This window comes from Hibiscus syriacus, unplaced genomic scaffold, assembly GCF_006381635.1.
Source record: "Hibiscus syriacus cultivar Baekdansim isolate YM2019G1 unplaced genomic scaffold, ASM638163v2 tig00110676_pilon, whole genome shotgun sequence".
Taxonomy (NCBI): Eukaryota; Viridiplantae; Streptophyta; class Magnoliopsida; order Malvales; family Malvaceae; genus Hibiscus; species Hibiscus syriacus.
The window spans coordinates 1,617,747-1,639,054 of NW_024062820.1; the positions used below are offsets into that span (position 1 = coordinate 1,617,747).

At 32.1% G+C, this 21,308-nt stretch overlaps 1 protein-coding gene and 1 long non-coding RNA gene across 3 annotated transcripts; one reads left to right on the plus strand and one right to left on the minus strand.

Moving 5' to 3' along the window:
• Positions 1-485: 485 nt before the first annotated feature.
• LOC120137871 lies at positions 486-1,969 on the minus strand. The gene is made up of 3 exons (XR_005517460.1): positions 1,906-1,969; positions 639-698; positions 486-554 (listed from the first exon to the last, which is right to left on the minus strand). It is a non-coding gene; the product is annotated as an uncharacterized LOC120137871 (long non-coding RNA).
• Positions 1,970-12,348: 10,379 nt separating this feature from the next.
• LOC120137727 (prostatic spermine-binding protein-like) lies at positions 12,349-17,095 on the plus strand. Of its 2 annotated transcripts, XM_039153420.1 has the most exons (4): positions 12,349-12,584; positions 13,021-13,177; positions 16,505-16,927; positions 16,989-17,001. In XM_039153420.1, the coding sequence occupies exons 2-3, from the start codon at positions 13,079-13,081 to the stop codon at positions 16,910-16,912; spliced, it is 507 nt and encodes a 168-aa protein (XP_039009351.1). In that variant the 5' UTR covers positions 12,349-12,584; positions 13,021-13,078; the 3' UTR covers positions 16,913-16,927; positions 16,989-17,001. The 2 variants fall into 2 exon arrangements, with proteins under 2 accessions (XP_039009351.1, XP_039009350.1); XM_039153419.1 differs by having other exon boundaries at positions 16,505-17,095.
• The last annotated feature ends 4,213 nt before the right edge of the window (positions 17,096-21,308 follow it).

Here is a 21,308-nt window from a genome sequence, read left to right on the forward strand (position 1 = left end):
ATCAGTTTGTTTCCTATTTTAGGGTAACAAACCGAATCTATCTTCTGGTTTATTCCTAATTCAGGCCGTGTTAGACGGCAATAAATGCAGAACATTGCTCGGATTGGAGGCTTCCATACATCAGTTGTAGTGACAGTTCGGGCATTCTATCTTTCTTGAATAATAAGCAGGTAATTAACGGCTGTGTTGTTTCGAGTCTTCATTTTTTTTCCCGAAGTATATTTGTATCCGACAGTCGTATTTAGAGTATGCAAATGAGTGACTGACTTGAAAAAAATACGTATACAATATGTATATTAACTTATTAAAAGCTTTCTAACTATAAAATGACTTAAATATAAAATGTAATTATGATGTGAATATGCGAACTGTTGGATCTATTTATACGTCCAAATTCGAAGGTAAATCTGATGTTTTAGATAAAAATATTTGCGAAAAATTTAGATTGAGAAAATGAGACAGTTTATGTCTAAATTGGAATTCTACATCTGTGCAAGCTCTTGCTCCAATTGAATCAGCTTTAAACGACTATTTTCCAACTGTTGAACATAAGCCTGAAATGCAATGTTATATGAAGTTAATTACAACGATTCACATGAGCTCTATCTGTTGCTATTCATGACCATATCATATCCTACCTTTTTCCGCAATCGGCTTTTACGAGCAGCCTCACGGTTTTGCGCAAGCCGTCTTTGTATCTATAGATTTTTACAGTAAAATGCACAAAGAGATTAGACCGTTATTTAAGGTAAACAGATGATCTGCAAACATAAAAAGTTAGACAGCAGCTAAATCATACTGCTTCGGAAAAGAAATGAAAATGTTCAAATCAGAACCATCTCAGAAGGAGATTATACGGACATAATAATGGTGTGCATGCATGTTTTCTCTTCCTTACACGAAACCAAATATTTTTCAGTGTTCCTATATCAATTTATCTGCATTAATTTTCATGATCTTTACACTGTGGGTTGCGTGGGTTCACAATTACGTTCTTAAAGGGCAGGATTTCTGGCAATTTAAGGCTGGATCAAACGTTAGTTGGGGCATCAAAAGAATTTTAAAATTGAGAACTACTGCTTTCCCTTTAATCGCTTCTGGTTTCATGCGTACAAAGGAAATCTGTGAGAACATTCAGATGCAAGCGCAGAAGGTTATTTGGCAGCATCTAATATGGTATCCATTGCATATTCCAAAGCATAGCTTGATTGCTTGGATGACCATTTTGAATCGACTACCTACAAGAGATCGTTTACAAAAAATGGGAATTAGCACGAATGGTCTTTGTATAAACTGCAGCGCCCATCAAGAAACGAGAGATCATCTTTTCTCTAATTGCTCCTTGGCTGCTGGTATATGGAAATCTATCATTATCATGAATGGGATGAACTTTTCTGCTTTGACATGGGATGAAATGGTAGCTCGTGCTTGTTCCTCTTGGAAAGGAAAGTCCCTCTTAACTACCATTTTGAAGATATATTGGAATGCTTTCATATATTTCTTGTGGCAAGAACGGAACCACAGATTATTTCAGGGCCGTTACCGATCTGCTGATGTTATTCTTAAAGATATTGTTGATGTAGTTGCAATTCGTCTTAGGGGCAAGACCAAAATCGACTTGATAATACTAACTTCTTTCTTTGTAATGCTTGGGGTATAGTCTAGCCAATCTTTGGTTGTGTAATTAAGCTGTCTTTGTATTGTTGATTGGTTGTTGTTTGTAACTAAACCTTGATATTTGGGTAATAAAATTCTGAATTATCCAAAAAAAAAAAAAAGTGATATTAGACTAATAGCCCAAACTAATAGCAGGAAAGATGTTGATCATGCAGCATGTGATCCAGCAAAATATTTTTTCCATTAAAATGAGAAAAAAAGAGAGCATAATACACAATTCAAACTTACCTTCTCAATAGGTTTAGTTGTTTCTTGATCGTACTTGTTAGAAGGTGCAAGCATCTCATGTGAAACAGTTTCAGACCGGAAAAATTCAAATAACAAAGGTTACTTATCACCAAAATCAGATGACTTATTTAACAATTAATCAAAGAATAGTATGTCCGAAACTCGCACCTTGTTCGGTGTCTTGTTATCCACTTCGACAATCATTGATACAGGTGCATGCAGATGGCTATCAGTATCAAAAATTTTCTCCCCACATACCAACCTGTTGGATGGGATCATAGATATCCACCTTTCTTGAAGGTACAAACTGCGATTCCATGCTTCTTGAATCGAAATCAGCAGCTTTCGCATAAGTTGAAGTAAAAATGGAGCCTGAAAGGAACAATACAGGGGCGTGTATGAACTTTACTCCACGAGTAAAAAGGACAGGTGTCATAGCAAACATGTGGTAAACAACAGAGAGGATTGTAAATTTTGTTAGATAAGCCTTCCACAAAAATGAATAAACAAAAGGAATCCATGGAAAATTTTCATATCCTGATTTGTTAGGCAATTGAATCAGCCTCAGTGACCTCTAAAACCCGACATGCAAGTTCACTAGAAGAATTAAAGAAATCAATAAGAGTGAACTCGTTCTGCCATGGAACTCAAACATGCATGTAATCAAAGAATTTTGATCTGCTAACCACCAAAAAATGAAATCAAATCAACCATTTCAATCTAAAACCCGATTTTACAGTTTCAAGTTCAAAAGAATCATTTAAAATCTCCAACAGTCATCAACCTTGTAACTATTTACCGTCTCCAAAATATATGTGTGTGCTTGTTCATCTCTCTGTTTTCCCTCTTTGACTTGCTTTTGCTATTCAAAAGCTATAATACCCGGGTTTTGGAGATAATTTCCAATACGGGCATGCATCCAACATGGACTGGACTCAAGTAGTTTAGAGAAAATGAAGAAGTGTGGGACTCCGAGAAACATAATTCAAAAGTAAAGTTGACATTACCACCTTAATCTATTTCATTTTTGCCACTAGTAGCTGCTGAAAAAGAAACTTGATAATAACCTTTCAAGTTACTTAATACTTTGAAACCGCAGTTAGACACTTGCATACGAGCTTAGCAAATAAGGACGATAAATCTACGGTGACAATGGCGTAGTGAATAAACGACCACTGATATTCTATCTAACTTCACATGTTCATACTGTTTATATAGTTCCAAGTGTCGTTACAACAGGTTTCCCGCTAAAACTTGAGCTCCAAAAACAGCAAAAAAGAAATTCACTGATGAAAACAAAGGATCGCTAGCTAGCTTCTTCTTCTCCCTTCAAACTGATCCCATCTTTCTCCTCTATTTTTTATTTTGTTTTATTATTACCGTAATGCGATTAACCCGAGTTCCGGTTTGACTTAAAATTTTAAGATTGAATCGTTTGTAGAATTTCATTGGACTGTCGTTGAGATCATTTGACGTTTTTTTCGAAGACACTGTCTTCTAGCGTTAACTCTGCCCTTATCTTCTGTGTCATTTCAAGCTTCATCAATGGCACCCGCATTAGTTCTCGTACCTTAAACTCCAACAAACACCACCGAAATTTTTAAAAATCCGTTCAGTTCACCATCTCTGACCAGCTCTTCCGCCAAATCAAAGACATCAATTACGACATCACTATTTTGGCGCCGAGCCATGCACGGAAGTTGGGAAGAGGCCAGGTCTTTCATGCGCAGGGGAGAAAGCAAAATTTTATGTGAGGAGGCGTACTTCTAAAATTTTAATAATGAACGAACTTATAAAATTTTAATATGTCAAAATAGATTTTCAACAGAAAATATATTAAATTTTTTTTTAAATATATAATAATTTTAAATTTTTAAAAATACGATTGTCTCCACCCACTCCCTCAATTCATCGTTGTCTTTGTCGTGAAGATGCAGGTGGTACATACATCTTCCTCGTTCCAGTGTTCACCGTAGAGATCACTCTATTTGAAAAAAATAAAATAAAGTAAGGTGTCTTTATTTGGGGAATTTTTCTCACCTCATTATTTGGGCATTTTGCCATGATTTAAGTTAAGTTTTAATTAAAGCATTCACAAATGCAAGTGTAACTTAATGAAGGCACTGAAATTTGAATTTATTTTTATTAATTATTTATTTTACTGCAGGTGTTTACTTTAAAAATTTTATTTGTATTTATTTTATATAAAGAAATTATTATTAATATATATATATGTGCGCACTTTAAAAAAATATTTTTAAATTCACTGTTGAATTAAAGAATTATGTAATTATCTAAATTCAATTTAACCTAATATATGAATATATATATATTTTTTAAATTACGTAAAATATATAAATTGTCTCCTGATTATAGGGTGATGCTTTGTTGAGTCTCCTGACTATTAAAAGTTATAAAATGATCACTCGACTATAGAGTGTTGCTTTGTTAAGTCCCATGACTATTAAAAGTTACAAATGGTCACTCAACTATTCATATGTTTCAAACTCGTCCTTTCCTATTAAAAAAATTGACGACAATCTAAGCTAGACGTTAACCTACTGACTGAGATAAGATAAAATCTGATCACAAATTCTCAAACGACTATCATATCCCAGTAAACAGGTTAATGTCCAACTCAGACGACCGTCAATTTTTTAACGGAAAAAGATGTTTTTGGAATATATGAATAGTCAGGTGATCATTTTATAACTTTTAATAGTCGAGAGACTCAACAAAACAACACCCAATAATCAAGAGACTTAACAAAATATTATTAATTAAATATGGAACGAGCAACACAAATCCAGTTCCCATTCTTGGGGACAATTGCAGTCCATTTCTCAGGCAATAATGACATTCTATGCAAACTAATGATTCCATCTGCAGTGATTAGCAACACTGCATAAATAGTACGGTATATTTGTACAAAGCTTTTCAAAAGCTTATTCACTTCGCCTCCTTTTTGTTTTATATATTTACACCTAAGAGTTCATTAATTCAACGTATTCATTTCAAGGTTGAATCATCTATTGAATTTAATATGATTTGTTCTTACTTAAAATTGTCCTTACGTGAATGATCTTACTCGACAAACCATCACTGCTCCAAACTTCCAACAAGCTATCTGATTCGATAAGAATGGAGGAAGACTCCTTCCATTTAGATGCATTAATCACCAGACAAGCTTCAATAATTGCAATTAGTTTTGCACCAGTAGGCAAAAAGTCCAACGAATTTTGCCAAAACAGACCCTTATGATCTCGTAAAATCCCCCAATACCAGCTTTATCATGATTGTCTTTTAATGAAGCTCAATTTGTTAGATTTGGATATGAATTTAGTATTATAAAGATTTATTATAGATACGATTTTTTTTAATTGAGCTTTTCTTCATGCACATTATTACGGTACAAATTGGACATACATGTATTGTAACCCCCTAGATCCGGCCTATGCGTTTCGACTAAGTCTAGTTGATCACATTATGATTATTAAATGCATTTTTCGAAACCGTTATTCCATCAATATAAAATCACATTATAAATAACATGAAATTATAAACAAATTATACTATCAAAATCCAACTCGTAAATATAGTACCAATAAATAATAATTTAATTTAAAACATGTCTTCAAATTCAATATCACAATAAACAGAGCAGTATTAGCAAAAGAGTTATCATTATAAAATCCGATATTTTAAAATAAGGTTCATGTCACCAAAATAAAGTCAACTTGTCAGATAAAAACATTACAATCTGATTTACTTCAAGAGATATGTTGATCCTCCAAGTGCTCGAACCAAGGTATCTAACCAACAGTATCTGAAAGGGGAAAACATTTTCAAAAGGTGAGTTAGGCTCAGTGTGTCCCAACATTTCCATAAAATCACAATAGGTACAAATCATAGTCCAGTAATCTCACAAATTCGTAAAAGAGTTTAACTTTTTGAAAATCATAGTTTAAACCCTTTTCTGGTACACCATCAGTAGTTCCCAAAATTATTTTCCATATAGCTTACTTTATGCACATAGCAAAAAAAAAAGCCGACTTAAGGATAGGCTCTGAAGCTTGTATCCTTAAGAGCCTATCCTTAAGCCCAAGTCAATAAGTCCATATAGCTTACCCTAAGCACACAGCAAAGGAAAGCCGACCTAATGAAACATCTTGGGGTCCTCAAGAGTCATATTAGGCCCAGTTAGCTTGATCAGAGCTATTCCATCGTAATTCAATTCCAAAATTCAATTGCACCGTGACACAAATTCCATAAATCCAAAAACATGGTAATCATATACCATTTCAAAACAAAAATTAGTCATATTAAATTGGTGCATCAATAAAACAATAACCAATGAATTCAGTGTACCACATATTAAAACCAATAAAACAGTTCAGTAATAAGTAGGGGACACACCTCGACAATAGATTCAAATAACAAATCTACTGATTGCTGGTTTCACCACGCTCTGCTACAGTTTTCGAACGGGTGAATACTGGTACACGTGGTTTAACTGATCTAGAAGAGCTGGGTCGAGCAGTCGAACGATCCGGAGAGTCTCTTGTACCTTCAAACAATAATATTTATCAGTCCCAAATCCTATTTAATTGTTCAAAGCTAAACTTCTTAAGTATATAAGCATTTTTCGGGTTTGACTATCAATTTGAGGTATTTCGAGTCTGAATTTGGCTAAACGGATTGCGGAATCAGAATCAGGGCGTCAAAAAACATAAAGTATGACTTTCCGAAAATTCAAATTCTTGGTCAAAGTCAAAGTCAACCACTTTGACCATAGATTTGGAGACCTTCGGATTCAAATTTGACAAAACAAACCACAGAAACGGATTCGGCACGTCGAAAACTATCAGGATAGGTATACTCGGAAAAGATTAACGGTCGTTTAATGCTCGGTCAAAGCCATTTTAAGTTTTGGTCAAAGAAAGTCAACGGTCAACGGTTGGGTCGGGTCAACAGTCGGGTCGGGTCGGTCAGACCGGTCAAACCGGTTCTGACCGGTCAAACCGGTTGAAACCGGTCAAACCGGTCAGAACCGGTTGAAAACCGGTTAAACCGGTTTCCAGCAGCCACTCGCCCTGCGGCGGCGCGTGTGGCGCGTGAGACGTCCTCCGGGGCCCTAAAAATCCCGGAAAAATTTCTAAAAATTATTTTGAGCGATTTCGAGATACTTACAACGATCGGTTCAAATTTTTGAACGGCGGAGAGCTCGATTTCAAATCGGCCGAATCTTTGACTGCACCACCTCCTCACGCGCCACTGTCTACGGTGGACAAGGTTGACACCAGTGAACTCGGAACGGCACAAGGAACACGATGGTGCGGGAGGTGTCGTAAACGGAGCAACGATCAGCGGTGAATTTAAGATTTCCTCGGCGATAGAGCTAAAAAAACCGTCGCTACTTTGACTGGAAATTCCCGACGTTTGGCCGCGTTTCGCTTCAATTAATTTGAAGGGTTTGTTCCTCGCTCGATGATGAACACAACGGTGGTTTCAAAACAACGATCGGAATTCGGACAGCGTCGGAATCGAGTTTGGAAGTTGTGTGCGTGAGGAATGATTTGTGAAATTGATTTCTGTTTTTCAAAACAGAAATCACGCATATAACAATTGCCTGCTGACACTCCAAGGTTAAATTCAGGGATTGATCCCTGAATTTTCTTTAACTTTAAAACAAGCTCCAAGTTTTAAAATCTTTCAATTCAGTCCCAAATTTTCGCCAAATTTTCACAATTAAACCCTCCAATTTTAATTAAATATTATTTTGAAAATCGGGTTGTTACATGTATCATGTAATAATAAATTATGACACAAAATTAAGTTGTCAATTATATTACGTGTACTAATTAAGTGACTACAAACTGATAGTTGATGGTGTGTTTCTTATATATTAGGCTTAATATAAAAAAAAAAATCCAAATTATATCTCTTTTTTCATTTAGGTGTCTAAACTTTTTTCGGTCATTGTAAATGTCTAACATTACCATGTTAAGTGCCTCGATCGTGATAGATATTAAAAAATCATTAAAAATCAGTCAATCACTCAAAATTTGACACACTTCACATTTATAACTTTTTAAAAAAATATATTTTAAAAATCTTAAATCTATTATTATTCTAAAAACCCAATTTTTTTCTAAATACTAAAAAAACCCCTAAAATCCTTAACCCAAAACATCAACCCCACTCGTCGACCTTCCACTACCATTGTCGCCCCTACCAGTCGTCTATCCATCTGTCATCGGTCATCACTCGTAGCCTCAATCTCCAAAATCTCGAAATCCCTAAATCCCAAGGCACACATCCATCCCAACTAAAGGGTGAGTGTCGACGGGTGATTGGGTGATCACTGACGGTGATGGTGGTCAGCGACAAAATTAAAGGGATATTTTGAAATTTTATGAAATTTTAGGTATTTTCTAAAAAATAGGAAAAGTTTAGGTTTTTAAAAAAATAAAGGAAATAAAAAATAAAGATATGTGTCAAACACAAAGTGATTGATTAATATTTAACGAATTTTTTTAACGTTTGTTACAACCGAGACAGTTAAAATGACAACGCTAATAATGTTAGACAACTACATTGACCGAAAAAAGTTTAGACACTTAAATGAGAAAATATGTATAGTGTAAATTTTAAACACTTTTTATATTAAGTGTAATATTTAATAAACTCACCATCAACTATCAATTTGTGTAGTCACTTAATTTGTATATCTAACATAATTAATTATTTAATTTTATGTTATAATTTATAAAGACACATTATACATATGTATCTATAATTATGGATTTTAATCCAACACTTGTCTGTCACTACAACCAAGTTTTTTTGGTCTTTCATGGTTGAATTTTAGATCGAGAAGTTGGTTAAAAGAATGAAGGAAGATCAAGTTTGCTAGAGAATATGAGAGGGACTAAATTGGAATAATGTTAAATGTTAAATTTTTAAAATCAGGAGCCTATAATAAAGTATAAAAGTTGACAGCTACATTTGATAATAAGTAAATTTTATTAATTTTCATATCATCTTCTATCAATTTTTTTTAATGAAAACAATCAATTTATTAATTTTTAAATCGTAAATCTCCTACAACCAAAGAAATATCTACATATTGTACCCTATTATTAAATCATACATGGGTGTCAAAAGATGCGTGTAAAGTTGCAACGAATAAGAATGGGCACGAAACTTGAATCCGGCGTGTTCGTATCCGACCTGTCTGACCCATGCCCATCCCTAGCAATGATAGTTGGGTGGTGCAACATTCCAATTGTCGGTTGATTCCTTAGTGATTATCCCTTTTTTCATATTCTATTTATAGTTGTTTGGATAATGCGATAAATGAGAGAATAGTCACCCAAACCTATTGAGATTTCTTTTTCTAGTGCACTTTGAAATTGGTTTACGGTGATTATAAGTTAATATATATTTATATTTTTTTAATTCTTTGATAATATACATTTGCCCTACATGCACAACTGCTCGAACACATATATTTAAAAATATCAATATTTCTTTTTTGTCACTGAAGAATTCTTACTTGATTGAGGGGGGAAAAGGGTTGACTTTACCTTCCTAAGTGTAGTAGTTTACTATTCAAATTGCACCTTTGATTGTGATTTTGGTAATTGTAATATATTATTTGATTTACTATATGTTAAAATTGTATCAAATATGAAGCATAGCTTTTATATACCAAAAATTAATTAGTTTAGTAGGACGAGACATTAAATTTTTAAGATTACAAGTTCGAATCCTAACAAATACATATAGAGTAAATTTAGTTAGAAAATTTGTTCCCACAATAGGCTTATACAAAATCTGATATGGATTAGTAAATTAATAGTTAATTAAAAAGCATGTTTTATACTTGCTCATATTATTTTTTTCCTATTTTTTAAAATATTTGTGTTACTTTAATTTAATTCTTTAATTAAAATTTTAAGGGTTAAGTACTCAAATGGTCCTCCGACTATGGGGTACTGCTTTATTAAGTCTCACGACTATTAAAAGATACAAAATGCTCCTTCGACTATAGAGTGTTACTTTGTTGAGCCCCTCAACTATTAAAAGTTACAAAATGTTCACTTGACTATTCATTATGTTACAAACTCGTCCTTTTCTATTAAAAAATTGATAGTATTTTGAGTTGAATGTTAACCTACTGACTGTGATATGATAAAATATGATCTCAGAATCTAAACGATTATCATATCTTAGTCATCATGTTAACATCTAGCTTAGACAATCGTCAAATTTTAAATGGAAAAGGATGGGTTTGGAACATAACGAATAGTCGGGTGACCATTTTGTAATTTTTAATAGTTGAGGGACTCAACAAAGCAACGCTCTATAGTCCAAGGATCATTTTGTAACTTTTAGTAGTCGAGGGACTTGATAAATCAGTATCCTATAGTCGAGGACCATTTGTATACTTTACCCAAATTTTAAATACACACTTCATCAATTGGTTAATGAAAACCTCCACTAATGTATGCCATAATCACCCATGATAATAATAAGAAAATGATTGTTTTCCTCCCATGGACCTGATTTGTAACCCAAATTAGGGCGTAGTTGGGTTGGGACTCTGGGCTGAACTTCAAAAAAAAAATCAAATATTAGTGTGTAGATAGTCGATTATTCGAGTTAGGTATCTTCATTTATTCAAAAAAATATATATTTATATATTGAAATATGATATCAGTTTAGTTAGTTTTATATATTTTAATATTAATTTAATAAAATCATATATTTGAAAGAATTTAATATTAATTCAAAAAATATATATATTTATATATTGAAATATATTAGTTGATTTGAGAAACTGATTTGATTAACTCTTTATATAGAAGTGTTCGGTAAAATTTAACAGATAATTGATATAGGTAAAATGACAAAAAAAGGTATAATACAATTATTTGTTGAGTACATATACGTTTTATAATACTTTAATCTTTATTGGGGTGAAATTATTCTGATAAAATGATTTCGACATGAAATTTAAAATTCTTTAAGAAAATTATTTTTAAAAAATTTGAATATATTTTTTAAATTTAATATTTACAAATATTAACCTTGTGAGATTGATGTAAACTATTAACTTTGTATAAAATATCAACACTACATTTTTTTTTACTTTCATGTTTTGCTATATTTTCTTAACTAAAATATATTTGGGAATTAGAATAACAAAATAAAATTCAGCTTAAATATATTATGATGAAGCCTATTTCATATTATTAAGTTTATGGTAAGGATGTAATTATGGAAAAAAATAAAGGGGTGTTTGGCAAACAACTTGTTGAAGAACTTTAGCTTATTTGAACATAAATAGTTGATTGGTAGTCAAATCTTTCATTTTTAGTGTTTGGTAAATACTTTTTTGAAAAAAATTATTGTGCAAAATAAGTTGAAAATGAAAATGCTTCAACGGTTTGGAAGAGCTGATTGCAAAATAAGATGTAAAATGACATATTTGAATGTTTTTGGGTGGATTACCTTATTGATATTTTGAGTCTCGGTTTTTCTATATTTATTGAATTGTTGAATATATTTAGAGATGGATAATTGATTTAAATTTGATGAGTTTTGATTTGTTTCGGTTTACTTTAATAAGTTTAGTTTTTTTAAATAAAGAAACTCAAGTTTAAGTTTGCGTCGGGCTTTTGGAAGAATAAATTCGAGTTCATATTTAGGGTGAAAAATATCAGATCCGATTCAATCGGAGAAAAATAATGTCATTAACCTTTATATATTTAGAGACAATTACTATAACATCCATCTCTTTATATATATATATATATATATATATATATATATATAAGGATCTATTTAATAAAAGTAAGAAATTTTTATACATATATTTGTGTCGGATAGGTTTGGGTGAGAATTTTTATCCTAAAAATCAGGTCAAAATTTAAGTTTGATGAAATTTTCCTAAACTTGAATTAGATTAAATAACAAGTGAAGGAGTATTATATTCGAATTAAGTTTGAATGCATCATAATTCGACCTGAATCAACCATACACATCCCTAAGTATACCCAACTATTGTTATACTAGATAATCTAACATATTTTTTTAATCAATATAATGTGTCAATTATTAAGTAATTAGATGAAAAAAATTATATAATTTAAATATTTGTTTTTACAAAAATATTTTAAATATTTAGATAAAAATAAACAATTTAAATAATGATTTATATAAATTTGTTTTAAATATTTGAATAAAAAGATAACATATCTTTAAGTAGTTATTTTTAAAATAATTAATCCTTCAACTTAGTTCCATTTCCGGGCAGCCCGAGCTCAACGGTCATTTTACACGATGAATTGGTGAGTAGGCTGCCCGTGTTGCCCGATTCCGAACTGAAAAAGTGACGGGCAGTCAATCCCTATCCCCGGTTCTCTCTCTTCCCCTTCCTCCATTTTTCTGCTGCTGTATCTTTTCTTCCCTCTCAATGTCTTCTTGATCACGATCCGACGGTCCAAAATGAAAGCTTATCCTTTCGCTTGTTTTCTTTGCCTTTAGTGCTGGAAAATCCTCAGATCCACTATCGCTTCCTTCCAACGCTTATACTTTTCGCTCGTTTCCTTTGCTTTTAGCTCTGCAAATCCACAGATCTACTCTTTTTGACCTCTGATCTCCGTTTCTCGGTAAGCTCCTTTCCTCGTGTCTTCTTTCCAATTTAGAACGTTTTCGAATCTCTTTAATCTTTAACTAATTTTAGTTATGCTGCTTTTCTTTTCTCAAAACAAAAGGCTTATTTTTACGAAAATCAACTTTCCGCCGGCGAGTTTTGCTCGTAATTGAATGTTCTTTGTTGTGTTCTTTCCCCCCCTTTTTTGGTTCGAGTGTTTTTCGACTAAAGAGAACTTATTTTTTAGTATAATTCCCGCTAATTTTTATTTTGATATTTTCGCACTGTGGGAGAAATATTTATCTTTTTTCTTAAAAAATCATAATATTTTGAATTTTTGTTATGCTTTTGCTAGTCCGTACTGTACTCCGTAGGGATAAAGTGATATATCTAACGGCTGACACAGCTCCAATGTAGATCTAACTGTGGAAAGTCTTTTTCTTTCTGTGCAGGTTACGTTTTTCGATTTATCGTTGGCCGTAGTGAAACAGAGAAGCTGACCTTCGTTCAATGGCGGTTACGGTTAGTCACGTCACGCTAACATGCGCCGGTGAAACTCTAGCAACCATTCTCGTTTCGGCTCTCGCCAAAACCCACCTTTTAGCTCTGGTAACTTGGCTTTTCTTTTACTCCTATTTATTTATTTTTCTAATACATTATTCTCCTGACCATGGCCTTTACTTTCATGCTATTTTTTTAATTTTTTTTTGCTACGGGTTGCTCAGTTTTTTGCTATTAGCCATTGTAGGATTATCCTGTTCGAGACCCCTTTTTCTACTCAATTATTTAGCCTTTTTATTTTTACCGATCAATCATACTACATAACTATTTAATTGTATTTAATTAGATCACTAACCGTTAAAATTTAACAGAAATGATGATGTGACAATTAAAATATTTGATATAATTACACATCCAGTTACTAATACTTACATATTATATTAATTTGATCTTAATTTTAATAAATTAAAATAAATTTTATTATCAAATCAAATTAAATCATATGTCATCATCCAATTGAAGGATTAATTATATTTTAATTTATTTTTAATTTAATATATTTTCCTCAGGGTAACACGTGTCACCTTGAAGTGGAAATAAAATAAAGTACACATCAAGTGCTTGTTGGGAGAATCGAAACTGGTAACCTTAAAAACTAAGGGGCTTGATCAACCACTGAGCTAAAATACACTTTTGATCTTATGCATACAATATATAGTATAGAAGAATATTTTATATATTTTAATTTAAATTCACATACTAAATTAAATTCATATCTTAACATTAAAAAATATATTTTATTTTATATTAATTTATTAAATATATTTTAAGTTTATTTTATTTAAAAAATATATTTTACTCTTATTTTAACTAAAAAATATATCTTATTCTTATATTACCTTTAAAAATATATCTTATCCTTATATTAACTTAAAAATAGATTTTTATATTAACTTTTAAAAATATATCTTAAATTAAAGTAAAAGGAAAATATATTTCATAAGGTAAGATAAAAATAAAATACTTTTTGAACTAAAATAAATTTAAAATATATTTTTAAGTTAGAATAAGACTAAAATATATTTTTAATGTTAAGATGTGAATTTAAATTAAAATATATAGAATATTAAGAATTTACACATTAATACATAATATATAACATATATTATATGCAAAAGACTAAAAGTGTATCTTTGTTCAATGATTGAGTAGGCTCCTTATAGTTTCCAAGGTTGCCAAGTTTGAATCCCTCAGCAAGCTCTTGATGTGTGCTTCATTTTATTTATGTCACCCTGTGGTTGGAGGAAAAAGTATATTGAATTAAAAATAAATTAAAATATAATTAATCATTTAATTGGATGATGACACATGGCTTAATCTGATTTGATGATAAAATTTATTTTAATTTATTAAAATTAAGACCAAATTAATATAATATGTAAGTATCAATGATTGGATGTGTAATTATATCAAATGTTTTAACTATCACATCACTGTTCTCGTTAAATTTTAATGGTTAGTGATATGATTGAATATAATTAAATAGTTATATGGTATGATTGACAAAATTAAAAGATCGATAGTAAAAGTAAAATGACTAAATAATTAAGTGGTCAATGATATAATTTACCATTTTCTCTTTAGTAAATACATGATTTTATAATGAAAATCAATATATATTTTTGAGAAAAATACTATATATATATTTAAAATATATTCTTTGTGCTTTTTCGTGCTATAAGTATTTGATTCCATCACCACCACCCAGAAGAATTTGCTTTTGTTTTGCACTAGATTCCTGCTAAGATGCGCCGTTGTTGTTGGGGGGCTGAGATTTCATTTTAATACGAGATAATTCGTCTTCACAGTTTTATTTTTAAACAAAAAAAAGAATGACTAATTATCTTTTATAAACTCAATCTGGCGTTTGGACCAGTCTACTACCTCACCTCTCCCTTATCCTATTGCATATGGGAATAGAGTTTTGTTGTTATTATTGTTGTTGTAATTATCTTTTATAAAATCATAAGCTTAATATTCGTAATTAAAAGAATTAAATATACCGTATGAACTATTTTTTTTTAGATTAAAATTATCCAAAAATAAATCGACACCTCAAAAGGATTTTTGTTTTTGTTAATGGGGTGTCTAACATGTATCGCTTCGGTATTGATAACTTGCGCTTTTGGATGGGGCAGATAGATAAGATATTAAATAGTAGTTGTTCGGAGGGCGGTTTGAGTTTTGTCGCATGTAATCAAATTATTTCAGTTGACTATTCTATAAAATATAGTATAAAATATATTCAAGTTTTATTTCTTTTGGAATTTTATAAATAATTAAACAAATTTATTAACCAATATTAAAATAAGATAATTTTATTGGAAAAAATTCATCATTAAAGTTTTTCTTATAAATACGTAGAGTTAAACTTTTTAATATTATACGAATCAAATTATCTCAATAATTAAATAAAATTTTATTTTTAGATGTCATAGACTATAGAGTATAGGAGACTATAAAATATTTTAAATTTTACTTTCAATAAATAATAGTGTTTACAATAAATATTATCACTTGTAACCTCTATAAATTATTAAAAAATATATCTCTGTTATGAAATCGAATATTCCTCGGATAATATCCTAGTCAAGTTTAAGTGCCACGTCACGCCTTTTTTTTGGTTTATCTTTTACTTTTTTTTTTGCAACTGATTAAGTAATCCTACTTTTTATGTCAAAGTCCTAATGATAATATTTTTTTAATTATTATTTGAGTTATTTGCTTCACAGTCTTCAAATTATGATCTTTATAGTAAATTGGTCTCTAAAGTTTTTAATATTCTAAAATTATCCTAAACTATGACTATCATTTTAAGTTAATCCTTAAACTTTTGAATATTTTAATTTCATCTTCAAACTATGACTTTCATTCTAAAATGGTCCTCAAACTTTTTGAACACTTCAATTTCATCCCAAATGTGTATATACTAATCATACCCTTCGTTAATAAAACCGTTATACCAAGTTATATTATTATATGTTTGAAAAAAATAAAATTTAGGTAAACTATGATTGAAACTAATTATATATTTGGACGAATTTGGGGATGAAATTAGAAGATTCAAAAGTTTGGAGACCAATTTATAATGAGGGTTATATTTTGAAGATGAAATTGAAAAGTTTAAAAGTTTAAGGACTAATTTAAAATGAGTCATAATTTGAGGGTGAAATGATTATATTCAAAAGTTTAAGGACCATAATTTAAGAACATATAATGTAATTAACTCGATCATAATTATGTTGTAACTAAGAGCCTTAGCTCTGCTTTTATGTACTCTTTGTTTTATTGGCTAAAAAGCTTTTCATACTTATAACTGCTAATGTAGCTCTGTTTTAAACCGTGCTGTGAATACATTTTTTTTATTGGTTCCAGAGCTCCTTCACATTGCTGCTGGGCGACCAGTCACAAAACCAGCCTAAGCCGAATGACGCTGACGGGGAAGATGACAATGACGACAACGACAACGGGGGTGATGAGTTTGGAGATGGTGAAGAGGAGCTGTCCTCGGAATGTGGGGAATACGACAAAAATGGTAACAGCAACAAGAACAACCCGAAGAAGGGACCGGAAGGCGGCACAGGTGGGGCAGAACAGAATGGAGAAGATGACGAAGAAGATGACGGCAACAATGGAGATGGTGAAGACCCGGAGGATGAGGAGGACGATGAAGATGACGAGGATGATGATGATGGAGGTGAAGAGGATGTTGAAGGAGTGGAAAGCGAGGAGGAGGAAGAAGACGAGGAAGCTCTTCAGCCACCAAAGAAAAGGAAGAAGTAAATTGGTTATAAATAAGTTGAAGTCTCCCTTTGTTATAGGTAAACTTGTTCATCTAACATTATGATGTTTTATTTAGGCATCAAGGAGGCTGTTTAGGGTTAATGTTTTTACGCATATATATCATTTGCATAATTAGAGTACGGTCGGAACTATTTGGATTCAATTAGAAAACAACGCGTATGATTCCTCCAGCCGTTAGTTCTCATAAAAAGTTAATAGATATGATAGTTTTGCTAAAATGATTTTGCAAAGATGGAATACCTTCATTGTTTGAAACCTACCCTATCCTTCCAAACCCATTAAACATAAGCAACTCTTGAAACAAACAACAATGATATTAGCGAAGGGAGGGACGGACGTAGGATTCTATTTTAGGGGGACGAACTTAAACTTATAAAATTATAGGGGCATAACTTAAATTTATAAATTTTCAGGAAGACGAAAACATATTTTTAATAAAAAAATATTCCGCATCCCGTATTGGGACTAAATTGAAAGTATTGTAAAAGTCAATGTTGGTTTGCGAGTTTTTGAAAGTTTAGGGAATTAGAGAACAATTTACCCAAAAGTTTAAGTTTGTTTAAAAACCAACATCTTTCTAATCCACTATTTTCCCCTGTTCGTGAAAACCAGAAACTTTTTCTCTCTATCTACCCATTTTAGTTTTTCTTCGATTCATCGCTAACTGTGTGGTGGTGTGCGACACTTCTAGTACCATTGTGTTTGTCTCGTCGACCCCGTTCGTCCGATATTCTTGAATTTCTATTCACCATCGTCGTTTGTAATAAGTGAAGGTTCAAATAGTCGGGTTTTAAAAAAAACCATTTCCATCTATCTTTTCGGGAAACCGATAATTGTAAGTGACTTCTCTTGCTTTAAAATATTTGCTAGAATTTTTCTGTATTTTTCCAGCCACTGGAGGAGGTCCCACGTGCCTCACTCGTCGTTGAACGAGAGTGGGTTTCCTTATGCTGGTTTGATTGAGTCGATTTGACCGTGAACAGGTCTTGACCCATTGACTTTGACTGACCCGACCTGACCTGTTGACTTTGATCGACCCGACTCGTTGACTTTAATCGTTGACTTTTTTCGTTGACTTTTTCGATGACTGTTGACTTCTTTTAAGACCTCTATCTTGACATTTTTCGACGTCTTAAATCCGTTTTGCCAAATTCTAACCTGAAAGTCTTGTTTTTGCATCGTTTTTCATTTTAAGTCCTAATTATGTTAAGTAAATTGTGAGGTTTTGAACTCACTTTTAGGTTTTAATATTTTGAAAGTGTCCTCATGTCTCCGGATCGCTCACCAGTAGACCTTGACCACTTCCATTCTACTCAGTCGAGTCCGCTCACTCGTCCCGATACACGCGTAAGTATTAAATTAATGATTTTATAGTATATTTCTGTTTAGATTATTGGCATCTACATTTATGGAAGAGTATTGTTTTAGGTTCTCAATCCGCAGGATCTAGTACTACTGATCGTGGGAAACGTAAGGCCTAACCGATATAGATTATCTCTTATATATGTGTCCCTTTGATGAGTTCGATATATTTAACGTGTTATGTTATATGTTGCTATCTGTAAACATGTTTGTGATCTGATTATATATATATATACACCACATATATGACTTTTGAATGCTGTGAAATCACCATTAATCTGCATGTTGATGCATTTCTAATTAGGCATGGGATTAATTCCACGTTATGACATCTACATGAGATTAATTCCTCTTTCTGACATCTGCATGAGATTAATTCCCCGTTCTGACATTTGCATGAGAATATATCTCAGTTCTGTTTCTGTTGGGATCCTCTACGGAGGGCTAAATTCTCATTCTGATTTTGGTATTCAGTTTTGGATGTCTCCTTGTAAGGTAATATACATATTCTGTTGATTTGAAACGAAAGGTAAGATTGTGAATTTCTGTTGGGGACATTCTGCTGGTAAAATATCTAAATTTTAATATTGTTCGATTAATATTTTGTTTATTATTTTACGGTAAAATATCTGAATTTTAATATTGTTCGATTATTATTTTGTTTATTATTTTATGTTTGAATTTTCTGCATTTTGATATTACCTGATGTAATCTAGAGGACACATTGAGTTTTGTAGCTCACTCCATTTATGTCTTCACTTTTCAGATTAACCTGATATAGGACCAGTTTGGCTATCGAAGGCGTGGTCTCGATTATATAATGTATGGGGTTTAATATTTATTTCTCAATCTTTTTAAGATGTGGCATAAGTTTATTTTTGATTTTGTATTCGGTAAATGTTTCCAAAACGACTTATTAATCATTTTCGTTTGTGGATCATTTATGTGATCAACGTGATTACCCTGATTCAGTTGTAACTCCTAGGTTCAGTCTAAGGAGTTACATTTAATTGTATCAGAGCCCAAGTTTCAATTATCAGATTGTGCAGCTGCTATAGTTTTGATGTGTTTTATCGATCATATAAACAAGTCCGTTTAATTTATTCTGATTCGAACTGGTTATATTCCTGATAACTGTCTGGGTTGCTTACTTATGAGATTGTTTACTTTGGGGAGTTTCTCTTATCTATAAAGACTGGCCGAGATCTGGGATTTGTGTCATGGTTCTAAAAAAACTCTTCTTGAGACTCTGTTACACGATTAAAAATTTGGTACAACCTATTATACGTAGTCTGACGATCTATTTGGGCAAATTATTCATATTCTGAAATGTAAGTTGAAATGTTATATTATAGGGTTCTGAGATGATTAGATGATCATTTACAGTTGACTGAGGTCTACTCTTTGAAGGGTTATGTGATGAGTAGGACTAATTGCATAATATCAAGTTCTGATAATCATATTAATATCAATGGTTAAAGTATTGTGGGGTAACCATAGTTTTTAAGGTCATTTCAACGACTCTAGTGCCTATGAGAATGTTGTTTCCTCATCTTTTTTTGTCAAGTAAAATTTCGAGGTCGAAATTTTCTTAAGAGGGAGAGAGTTGTCACATCCCGAATTGGGAATAAATTGAAAGTATTGTAAAAGTCAATGTCGATTTGTGAGATTCTGAAAGTTTAGGGACTTAAGGAACAATTTACCCAAAAGTTTAAGTTGGTTTAAAATCCAACACATTTCTTCTCCACTCTTTTTCCCCTTGTTCGTGAAAACTAGAAACATTTTTCTCTCCATCTACCCATTTTAGTTTTACTTCGATTCACCGCTAACCGTGTGGTAGTGTGCGACACCTCTGGTACCATTGTGTTCGTCTCGTCGACCCTGTTCGTCAGGTGTTCTTGGATTTCTGTTTATCATTGTCAATTGTAACCAGTGAAGGTTCAAATAGTCAAGTTTTGTAAAAACCCCTTTTTCGTCAATCTTTTTGGGAAATCGATTATTGTAAGTGACTTCTCGTGCTTTAAATAATTATTGGAATATTTCTGTATTTTTTCAGCTATCGGATGAGGCCCCACGAGCCTCATGCACCCCCGGACGAGAGTGGGCTTTGTTATTTCGGTTTGATTGAATCAGTTTGACCCTGAACCAATTTTTACCCGTTAACTATGATCGACTCGACCCGTAGACTTTGACTGAATCGACCCGTTGACTTTGACTGTTGACTGTTGACCTTGACCATTAACTTTTCCGATGATTGTTGATTTTTTAAGACCTCTATATTGACATTTTTCGATGTCATGAGTATATTTTACCAAATTCTGACCTGAAAGCCTTGTTTTGCATCGTTTTTCATTTTAAGTCCTAATTATGTTAAGTAAATTGTGTTTTGAACTCAATTTTAGGTTTTGACTTTTTGAAGGTGTCCTCATGTCTCCGGATCGCTCACCAGTAGACCTTGACCACTTCCGTTCTGCTCAGTCGAGTCTGCTCACTCGTCCCGAGATATGCGTAAGTATTAAATTAATGATTTTATAGTATATTTCTGTTTAGATTATTGGCATCTACATTTATGGAAGAGTATTGTTTTAGGTTCTCAATCCGCAGGATCTAGTACTACTGATCGTGGGAAACGTAAGGCCTAGACGATATAGATTATCTCTTATAGATGTGTCCCTTTGACGTGTTTGATATATTTAACGTGTTATGTGATATTTTGCTATCTGTAAACATGTTTGTAATCTGATTATATATATACGTGACATATCTGACTTATGAATGTTGTGACATCACCATTAATTTGCATGTTGATGCATTTCTAATTAGGCATGGGATTAATTCCCTGTTCTGACATCTGCATGGGATTAATTCCCAATTCTGACATCTGCATGGGATTAATTCCCAATTCTGACATCTGCATGAGATTATATCTCCATTTTGTTTTTGTTGGGATCCTCTATGGATGGCTAAATTCTCATTCTGATTTTGGTATTCAGTTTTGGATGTCTCCTTGTAA